The 11,609-nt window shown below is 37.1% G+C and overlaps 1 protein-coding gene across 2 annotated transcripts in view; it reads left to right on the top strand.

The window, feature by feature from the left end:
• LOC107039676 (zinc finger protein rotund) overlaps positions 1-11,609 on the top strand; it is a 133,689-nt gene that overhangs the window by 77,550 nt on the left and 44,530 nt on the right. For both annotated transcript variants that reach the window (XM_015259433.1, XM_015259432.1), the window contains exons 3-4: positions 5,672-5,740; positions 6,890-6,941. In XM_015259433.1, the coding sequence (XP_015114919.1) occupies positions 5,672-5,740; positions 6,890-6,941 (121 nt within the window). The remainder of the gene's footprint in view (positions 1-5,671; positions 5,741-6,889; positions 6,942-11,609) is intronic.

Below are 11,609 nucleotides of genomic sequence, written 5' to 3'. Positions count from 1 at the left end.
TCCCCCCCCCCCCCTGAATCCCGCGATATCCTTGAAAGCGTCATTTGATGGAATTGAATTGATATACTTTTGTATCAGCACGGAAAACTGTTTCATTAAATTTGATCATTCTTTTATCGGAAAACAGTGAAGAAATTTCATTTTACCCAATGTGTCCATTTTGCGACATTTTTTCGAGCGTTAGGGGGGTTTGGAGGAATGGGGGGGGGGAGAGCTGAGAGGCTTGAGCTCGTTGCCTCCACTGACGATCCACAGGGGGTGGAAAAACGCCTCACCACTAGTTCAGCGCACACCTACCTTTTTTTACATGTTCTCCCCTTCCAACCTATAGCGAGAAAAAAAGTTTCTGGTTTCAAGCATCACGGTACTGAAATCCAGAGCTATGGTGCTGTACTGGACTCAAGAACCGTTGGGTACTGGAATCAGTGTTGCCAGATATTTCAAATAAAAGTTCTAGTCGCCAGTGGTCGCCCTCCACATCGTCAAAATCGCCAAAGTCGACGCTAATGTCAAGAAATGAATTCAGTAGCGAAGCGATAAAGGATGATAAGTCCGTTTTTTCCGAAAATGAGGTATTGATGGAAAACGATTCTATATATTGTATTACATATCCCCCGTAAACGATTTGAATAAAAAAAAAATTAACTATTTTTCAGTAGCGAAGTGGTTGAACAGTTTAAGTCGACTAATCTCCCAGTTGAGTTCTTGAGGAATATTTCCGAATCTAAGGGAGATAGCAAAATTCTTGTTATAACCGTTTTTGTGGAGCCGATTGAGTGCTACAACAAATGTAATTACGAAACTTTCGCCATCTCCTTTAGATTCCGAGATATTGATTGAAAACTGGTTAATTGTCAAAATTGACTTGTACTGTTTTACTACTTCGCTACTGATTTTTATTCAAGTGAAAAACGGAATAAGTCCTGAATTTCATTCTCAACTATCATCCTGCGAGCTAAGCCGACTTATACCTTCATTCTCCTTTCATGGGTACCTTTTCATATTAATTATATTGAAAGAGTTCAAAGCTGCACATCGTGTCCCTCTGGCGGCAATTCCGTGATAGTTCCGTAAAATTTCCTACAACCACATTTCACTCCGGAATTACGAAAATAGTTATTTTCGTGAGAAGACCCGGTAAACCGCGATTCTAACCTCGCTTCGCTCGGTTTGATCGCGGTTTACGGGCCTTCTGACGAAAAATTGCATTCATCACACGGTCCAAAAGTATTTTCTGACGAATGTGATTATAGACCTTGCCTTCGGCTCGGCCTGCAAAGCCACATTCGTCAGAAAATACTTTGTGGACCTTGTGATGAAATAGTATATTTCAGCACGTGTGGGGCAATATCGTCTTTAACGTGTGTGGGGTTTACAGCATGAGCCGAACGCGAGTGATGNCGCTCGGTTCGGTCTTTTCTCACGAAAAGATACATAATTTTTATTGAATATTTCTCTCCGTGCATATATTAAACGTATAAATGCATATATTCTACATACAAGTGCTATACAGCATTTTTGCCGATTTCTATATATAAAAAAATATATCATTATTATTATTATTATTATTATTATTATTATTATTATTTATTTATTTATTTCTGCATTTAAGATACACAGTCCCATTGCAGGGGGGATCTTGTTAAATACATAGTATCAGAGAAGAGCTTAAACTAGAATAATAAGTAGTATATACAAATGTACATTTGTTGCAGTAACTAGTGTGAACATATATATAAAATGAAGTACATATTGAGAGTAGTATAGGGCACCTAGTACCGGAGCCAAAAACTGAACTAAACTGATTCATGTACAGAAACTAATTGATTTTTGGGAATTTTATATAAAAAAAATATGTATATGTATAGTATACTGTTATTAGGCGATGGTGTAGGCAGTATATATGCAACAGTGCCATGCAATTATTTAAAATTGTTAATTACTGGGTTTATAAGTTTGCAGAAATTGAATTTTTTTTTTGGAGGGGGGTTCGAACCTATAACTTACGGAGTCACAACCCAACGCGTTACCTCTGGTAATTGTCAGTAGAAAATAGTTGTTGATCTTCTCATATTGAATGATTCTTCATTTGACTATTACACTTGTTCGTTTTGCATCAGTTATAGTTTTTATTTTTTACGGTCAATCGATGGGTAATCGTCGGGAATAAGTCGACTTGTTTCGTCGAAATGGACCGCTGCTCGAGATAAGTCGACTTATCTCGCATAGCTCATGTACACAAGCGGAACAAGTCAGTGAATTCAGGGATAGACTCATCAGCTATAAGTCAGCAATCAGTTATAGAAAATTCAGACCGGAAGCTGCGCATATAGCTTCTTCGGGAAACAATCTTGACGAGTGAAAAATTGAGAATTTGAAAATGTATTTCAAATCGTTCTTATCGAAAACTCATAAATTCGTTCGAACATACCGCTATTCATCACAAGAAAACTGAGACCTGAGAAATATAAGAGAGACAGTTTTCTTCTCGGATGAATCATTATCTGTCTGATAAAAATGAAACATGAGAGAGAATTCTCCTGTTTACCACTTCATTAAACACTTTTTCTGACAAAAATAATTTTATCTACAAACTCTCTGAGAATTCACTTATCCGACTTTTTTCTCTCGCATCTTCGAGGGCGGAAAATTCTCGAAGTTTGTGGAAGTTCAGGTTGTCACAGCGAATGAGGAAAATTGTGCCTGGTGAATTGAGAGAGTGAAGTTGATGAGAAAAGTATGAAAAGTCACTGGAGTATTGAAATTTCAAGGGCAAAGTTCGTTGATTTCTTGAATAGCAATCTTTTTACTAATTCAACTGATTTTCTTATTGGGACGATGCGGTAGTTGTGTGAATCGAAGCTTCTGTTGGCGGAAGATGAATTGAGGAATTCTTGATGAAAATTGTGCAATTGAATTTTTTTGTGATGAGAAAAGACCATTTGAATAGTTTAACTGCTGAAGTCAGGCATCATTCGGCGCAGATGATCGGATCTAAGAATTAAAAATTATCGATGAAGTGTCCCTATTCAGAAAAAAAATCGATAAGAATTTCTGATCCTCTAAAATACCAATTTCCCACTGTATCGTCGTCACCCCAGAGCAACTCTCGCTGGAAACATGAGTAATTGGACGAGAGTCAAGGGTACAAGCCCAAGATTTTCCCTGGGTCCTGAGAAGGGAAACGAGGTCATCAACAAAAACGGAAAGAAACTGATATCCTTTGGCTGTCCTCCACCGGGAGGGCATTGGACCCGAAAGACATTCAATGTATTCCAAATCCCCTTACATGTGAACCAACGGGGGGAGACTCATAATGGGGTGCTCTAAATATACTGGCCCAATATGGAACGTCCATTTTTGCCCTCTACAGGTGGCATCCAACTCCACTTATCCCCATGGTGAGAAAATTTCATGTCCAAGAATTTTTTTTTTTTTGTCTATTCCTTCCTCTTCAGAGAGGATGCGACTCAATGGGGATTTCTTCTCTCTCCCGCGGACACACCATTTTTTTCTCCACATCTTCCGGGTGAGGGGATAAAAAAAAATATTGAGTGATGCCTTCAAACCGGATATCGCACTGTCCGCCATCTTGAATTTTTTGTGAGCTGCTTTTTTTTTGTTTTCATTTTTTTTTTTCATTCCAGGGAAGACATTATTTTCACCGCCATGTTCTATTCTCGTGGCAGACAGGAAGAAGCGAGCGTGCGTTGTATTTTTTTAAAACCAATTTTTGTCGTTCTTTTTTTATATTCTCCTCTGATTTTCCCGGGTGTTTTCAGGGGATTTTTTTCGCGTTTTATTTTTCCATCGCTCTAAGGTTAGAATTGGCTCGTACCCCTGCGCGCCCAATCGATTGCCACTCACTCGGATTTTTCTCTCTTCTTTATTTTGAGAGGTTTTTTTTTCGTACGGCGTTTGGGTGGGGAGTTTTTTCGAGCTGATGGGAGGTTTTTTCTTGAGATATTATTGATTCTTGTTTTTGGAAGAATACTACTTTTGAATAATTGAAATAGGAAGATTAATCGGATAAGATGAAAGTAAACTGGATAATATAACCATCAAGGTAGAATAATAATAATGAAAATAGTAATAAAAATAGAGAAAAAGCCTTATACGATTATGAAATTAGGATATGAGATGATAATAAGGGTCATGTGGGTCAGAAAAGTGTTAATCTCATTCATTTTTTCGGATCCTTGTGACCCTCATAAACCTCATTTTTGTCAAAAAATGACGCGAACTGAGATGAATAAAAAAACAAAAATTGTGAAAAAAAAAATAAATGAAAGAATTACGAATATTATTATAACAAATAAATTTTTAATTAACAAATGGAAGATAGCAAATGGAAAAAAGAAATAGTACTAACCATGAAAATTTTAAAAATTGAAATGGACAACAAAATTAATAATAAAAAAAAACCTATAAAATTTTAAAATTAAAATAAAAATGGTGATGAGGGTCACGTGGGTCAGAAAAATTTCAATCTTATTCGTTTTTTCTGACCCTTCTGACTCTCATGAACTTGCGTTCTCGTCAAAAAATGACGCAAACTGACATAAAAAAAAACAAAAAAGGATAAAAAAGAAAAAGAAAAAAATTAAAAATTGAAAAAAAAACAGAAAAAAAATTAACAATAGAAGCAAGTGAATGCAAACAAATCTGGTTTCCGCTTACAAATTCCATGACTTACATATCATCGTATCGCATCAGGCATTGAAGAGAAATAAAGAGTGAGAATCCAAAAAGGGTGGAGTTTGAAGAGGGGAACGACTGCACACCAGTAAATGGCAAAAGTCCCGCATAGTTTGTAGCCAGTTGGGGTAACCCCATCCCCTGACCCCTGAATATCCTCCCGTGACAATTCCACTGGTCCAACCGAGACAGAGTCACCAGCAACGCGAACGACAAAGAGCAAAAGTCCCTTCTTTCAACTGCTTTAAGACTCAATATTCATTTCAAAAATGAAACAATAATTTCTTTCTTTCTACCAAGTTTAGTCAGACTATCCTGGGACACTTAATAAAATAGGGTGTGAAATAATAATTAAAATCACAGAGTCGTTTCTTGTTCCTCACTCTGAAATAAAAGGGTTATTCAATTCATGATGACGAAATATGAAAATTCACCTTTTGTTTCATATTACCCATTGTCCTTTTTGAATATTCACTTTGTTCGGAATGATGATGGGTACGCGGCATTATTTTTTCTATTTGAGGGGTGAATAGAGAAGGGGAATATTCAGATTGTTGCTAATCATAATAATTATTTTTCCTCCACATGGGAATTATTCAGTGTAATTTTCCATTAAAAAGTTGTGAGAAAAAAATTTCATAATTTTTCAAAATTAAATTTTTCAATTGTCATGATAAATTAATTGTTCATTCGCAATGACTCCCTCGGATTGAACTCTGGAATCGATTAATCACTGTTGAATTTTTATGTCAACGGAGGAATCTCCATTTTTAACATACATTTATCGAATTAAAATTTGAATAACAGCTTTGATGAAATATTTATGATGAATAATTGGGTTACAAATCTGCGATAATTCCTCGAAACACCTCGATAATTGTGGAACCATTTTAATATTTACTCGAATGAAGATTAATTAATTCCGTGATATATTTTTTTTTATCAATTATCGGATTCCTTTTTTTTGTTTTAGCAATGCAATCCACATGAAAAGGATGCAGATTACTGGGGCACGGGACGCGGTGCCAAGCAGGGATACGAGGTTGGTTTATATTCCTTTTTTATTGGAGGACGGGTAGTGTAAGGAGATCCGAGTATTTTTCCCATTTCCCGCGGAAAAAAAATCACCCAATCGAATAATCATTCGACGAATATATTTACAAAAAGAAAAAATCAATAACCAATCGAAACGTCTGTGGGGCAAAATGGATCATGCCGTTGGAAAGCTCGGGAAATTTCAGCTGGAAAACTCAGTATGACGACCCATTTTGGTTCATTATTTCTCGAGTTATAGCGAGAAATTATTTTCCGGTAGAATAACAAGTCTACCCTAATCAAGGCTCTGCTGGACGACTCTACCAATGTTGACGCGTATCATAACAAGTCTACCGGATGCTGAGTACATCGAAAAACGAAGATACTACATAAAAATGAAAATAACAAATCTACCATGATCGCCGGTAGATTTTCATTGATTTCGGTAGATTTAGGTAGACCTATAGCTCTTATGTCGCTATCCAACTTAACCGCTACTAATTTACGGATGAGCCAATTTAAATCAAAATATGTCTACCCAGTGATAAGTCTACCGTCGAGTCTTATGGGTTGGCAACTCTACCGATTTACAAACTTACTAGCAATCTACCGGCTGTCAACTCTACCAGCTATACTGGTTCTCTTTTTTCTTCCTATGAATGGATAGAAGTGAAATAAAGAGGACGAGTAGAATTGGTAGAGTTGGCAGACAATAGGTTACTGGTAGATTTGACGGATGTAGACTTATCCCTGAGTACAAATAGTACAATTTCTCCTCACTGCCTCATCTATAAATTAATTCAGGTAACGGTCAGTAGTCACGATCGCCGGTAGACTTTCAACTCTACCGGACTTGGCTCTACCGAATTCATAATTCACAATTCAAAAAATTGCAAATATCTCTTTAACCATTATAGCAACGAGAAAATGTCAAAAAACCTTTTCTATAGAAAATTTTTTTCTCTACATTTGTGTCTTACGACTTTTCCTGCTAAAATCAGAATTTAACGAATTATGATCAAAACAAGACGAAATTGTGGTCGAATGATCCAAAAGACTATCTCAACTTTTCAATCCGATATCCCAGAAAACCCACTCGGATCTCCTTACATCCCTCAGTCACCAATAGAATAACCTTTCTACTTCGTAATCTCAGCATTTCCTGTTGCAGGCCAAGATGAACGCTGACCACGGACAAATCCAGAAGGGTAAGTAAATCAGAAATATCAATGAAATTTCAGAAAAAAATCGTGAAGGAAGAGAATTAATCACCGATGAATTCACCACTCGAAAAGAATCAAAACTCCCATCTGTTTTCATTCGTCTTACGTCACGAAATGCAAACCAATTCCAACCGGTTTCTTTTTTTTTTCTCTACTTCGTCTCTTTCTTTCACTCACTTCTATGTTTACGTTTAGACCACTTCTACCGCACGCACATGCACAGGTATATGGATGTGTGTGTGGATTTCAGGTTCCCTTTTTCCATCGCAAGTTGAAATAAAAATGTAGAGGAAACAAAAAGGATCTTTTGGGTTTCCTGTGTCTCCGAGTCGCGTCCCATGGCTCCCAAGGTCGCTGTTACGTAAGTGCATATGGGTCACATCCTAAGGCCAAGTAACCTGTCTTCATTTAGATCCCTTTTTTCATCCGCTTTTCAAAGGTATTTTTTTTTTTCGCCGAGTGCATTTCCCTCTTGGCTCACTGGCAATGACCTAACGCCCCAATCACATTAGACTTTTTTTTTCATCCTATACCTCTTGCCTTTTTTTGTTATCGCGTTTTTTCTTCTCGTTTTGCTTTCTGAACTGTTGCCAACGGAATTGAGTAATCGTCGGCTCGTAAAAGGCAAGTGCCACGTTACCATAAACGCTTTTCACTGCCAATGCCTTCACACGTGTGGGGGAATTTCATGACCTAATACAACTATTGAGGATTTTGGGTTTCGAATTTTTTTTTCTCGAGAAAAAGAATTGAACATGAAATTTTTTTTTTTTTGAAAAATGAAAATTTGCAAATTTTTATTTTTTAATAAAAAATTGCAACTGATCCTGGACAAGAGTAAATAACTGGATCTAAAAATTTCAATTGGTTTTCGTTTAAGGAAAAGAATGTAAAATATTTCTTTTTGAGAGACAAAAATTTCAAAAAAAAAATTGTCAGATTTTTTTCATTCGACATTTTTTTTCACAATAAAATTCTTGTCAAAGGATTTTTTGTAAAAAAAATAGTTTTTCATTTTCATTTTCAATAATTTTTTGACCAAATTTTCAACAGAAAATTGATTTCTGATAAGAGCAAAAAATTCACCAAACTGTCTTTTCCAAAATAATGATTTCGTTCCAATCTCCTGTCTTCAACAGAAAAAAAAAAGTTCCCTCACCTCGACCTATTCAAAAACCCATTACCAACAATTCGTTGAAGTGGGCGTTATGATTCTAAGCAGAAAATCCGTCTTGTGATTATAATTTGCTTACTCAGAAGCCGGCGCCGGGGGGCGAAACCAGGAAAAAATAAATAAATACAACACCTATACGATTGAGCCTAGCCGAGTGTAGATAAGCACCCATGAGTTGCCTATTGCGCAATGCCTCCGAAAATTGTAGGATCAAACGTTCCGAGAGGTCGATAAAGTCTTCCATCGTTAATGCACAGATCGCATGATGCCTAAATCGAGGCGCGCTCGGATGAATCCGATCTCGAGGCGTCTCGATCCCCTCAAGGCCATCTCCAGCATTTTTGAAGGTTTCCTCTCTCTCTCCCCCTCTCCCTCATTCATTCGACCCATGACGAGTCTCTTTGTCTCGTTTGAATCTCCGCAAAGAAGTCCGACCTATCCTTCTTGATGACTTAGGGAACAGCTGCCATCTTGACTCGTCAAACATCACTAAGTAGAGCCGCTCGCAGGCTCACGCATCCCATTGTCATTTCGTGATCACCGGAATGCTTATTTGGAGGATTTAATTAGAGGATGTTAGTTTCAAAAATACAGTCGACTCTTTATATAAGATACTAACGCCGCAAGCGGCCGCGCCGTTGGTGTCGTTGTCATGGCTCATTCTCATGAAAATGGGTCCTTCGCCCGTCGCCGTGACACTTCCATGGCCTCAGCCATGACAATTTCAAGTGCAAGCTTTTTTTAATGAAGAATAACTCAATTTCTCATTTTTCACCCCCATTTGACCCTCCTGACCCTTAATTGTGTGACCCCTGCGGCCCTTATTTCTGATCCTTAATGTCGAACCCTTAATTTTGGAGTCTTATCTTGGATTACCAAATTTTCATCACCAGAAGTCGATTTGGATTTTTGTAATACAGAGAGATACCTCCTCCGCTGTTCTCTTATTCAATTAAATTTTTGCGTCGGATTAATAAATGTCGATAATTAATGACTCAATACGTGCTTAAATATTATTATGTCATCAAGTCCTCTTTCCGTCTGTTTTTTCGAACATATCCTCACTGAATATAACGGGAGAGACGTGGAGTGATCACAAGGGTCATTGAGACCCTTTGCCCCTTGAAAACGTTTGACCCTCAAGGTCATTTGACCCTTGCGATCGCTTCAGTCGTTCGAGGCGATAGAAGTGCATACAGTAGAGATTGTCCTCAGGCCCTCGGAGCTCGACGTATCTTATACAGAAAGTCAGCTGCAGTACATCACGATACGAGTTTTACCAAGAAGTTCGACCCTCTCACCGCTTTGACATAACCAAAAATTCTTCCGCACGAGAAAAAAAAAGTGTCATTATCCCATCGATTGCTCAACCGCCCAGCACAAATTAACCGTAATCTTCCTCAGCCTCCAAAAGGGGCCTTAACGCAATCAGGAAGTGAATTAGGTGGTTAAAAAAAAATCGTGGGCGTAACCGCAGTTTGAGAAAAATTGTTCTAAGAATGCAGTCACACAGATAGGGATACTCCGTCCATTTTATTTATATGAAAAAGTTATTGAAATATAGCTTTGCACCTCGAGAAGATCAATACGTGAAAAATTCCGCAGCTGTGTTATTTTGTTTATCCTATCGTAAAAACGAGAAAGGAAATCGATCTCGAAATATCTCGAAAATCTCGAATAGGCGTAAGCGTAAGACTGAAACCGAAGCGCCACTACGTGAGGAGATGAGAAGGCGCGTGCGTAGCACGCACGACCGACCTCGTGTAATGAAAATTCTGAAAAAAATGGCATACGAAGGGGATAATGACGTCACAACTCCCCATACTTTGTAGTTGAGTCACTACGAGGCGCTACGTTCGAGTATTCGAGTGGAGAGAATAAATTGAGGTTAACCATTGGTGATGACCAATGGTAACTTCGGTATAAAATCTTGAAATTATTTAAAATAGAGTCATCCGAGCGAAATTTCTTTTTTTAATGCATGTCCTTTTTATTAAACAAACTATTTGGAAAGTAGAACTTTTAATGCAGACACGGAGGAAAAAATGTTCTTGAATTGAGTATATTTTATATCAGAATCAAGTATATGCATAAACCTGATTTAAGAATAAGATATACTTCAAATATAATTTATACTCGAATGGAGGATGGATATTTCACTCTCAAGTACACTCTCAAGTGTAATATAAGGGTCGGACACTAAGTGGGAGAATATAAGGGTCAAAACGTGGAGGTTAAAAAATGAGGGTCGGAATATTAGAGTCAAAAACTGAGGGTCTGAATGTAATGGTGAAGGAATGAGGGTCAGAATGTTAGGGTCAAAAAAAGAGGGTCAGAATATTAGGTTAAAAAAATTAAAGCGATGTAAAATAATGGTAAAAATTAAAAAAGTCAATTCTGGTATATCTTTTTCCGTGCACGATTTATCATGAATTATCTACTTCTAAAACAAATAAAATTCATGAAATTTCGCTATTACAGCTCTCGAACCCGCTGATTTATGAGTTGTTGACAATTTTCGAAAATCGATATTTATAGATTTTTCGAAAGGACAAATCCGATGACGATATTCTCATTCTCGTCTAGAAGAATTCCGCAGACACATACATTCACCTGTTGATGATGCATCCGGGAACATTCTGAGTAGAATGGAAAATCAACGGGGAGGAGGGGCGGGGGGGACCGGTATAACAACAAAATGAGTTGAAGCCAGTCACTCTCGTCGACTTGGGTTGTATTTCATGTTTTTGCTGGACATCAACTGAAACTTTACTGCCAATTAAAATGGCCCCTTCGCTTGGGTAGTCAACTCTATACGCAATCTCTGATGACAGCGAGAAGTCTTGCTTTTCGCTCGGGCTGAGAAAATTTAGTTGTCTGTTTCTCTGGCCGATTGAAAATCACGAATTCAATAGCTAACAAGTGGAAAATTATCTTCGTCACAATATGGTCAATATATTTTAGCTAATAAATTAACAATTTGCCTCGGAATGGAATTTCTATGATGGTGTATTTTAAATTGAATTCAATGATTTATGGAATTCAACACTGACCCAACGTTAAAATTTTTTCACTTTTCCTGAATATTGGTTTCAAAATTAGTTTTTTCAACAACAGATGATGCAATCAATTTCAGAAAGAATATTTTAAATCACAATTGAATTTATTTAAACAATTATTTTTTATGTTATTGTCGGTTTTCATGAATTCATTCCCATTCTATGAAACATGAATAAACGAATCGTAATTTTTCAATTATTTAGGTCAGAGCAAAATAGAATAATTCTAGTTTCTTAATATTCGTGGATTGGATTTCTTAATCCAATATTTTAAGCACGGAATTATATTGATAAGATGAACAACCGATTAATTGATTAACATCTAAAGTAATATGATTAATCTCTCTATATAATAAAAAAATAAGGGCAAAATTTAAGACAATTCAGGCGACGCCTAAAGGTGGGGGGGGGAGGTCAGGG

Source organism: Diachasma alloeum, unplaced genomic scaffold (assembly GCF_001412515.2).
Source record: "Diachasma alloeum isolate Michigan unplaced genomic scaffold, Dall2.0 Dall_scaffold_00302, whole genome shotgun sequence".
Taxonomy (NCBI): domain Eukaryota; kingdom Metazoa; phylum Arthropoda; class Insecta; order Hymenoptera; family Braconidae; genus Diachasma; species Diachasma alloeum.
Note: the sequence above shows the minus strand (reverse complement) of the source record. Positions and strands in the feature narration are given on the sequence as shown.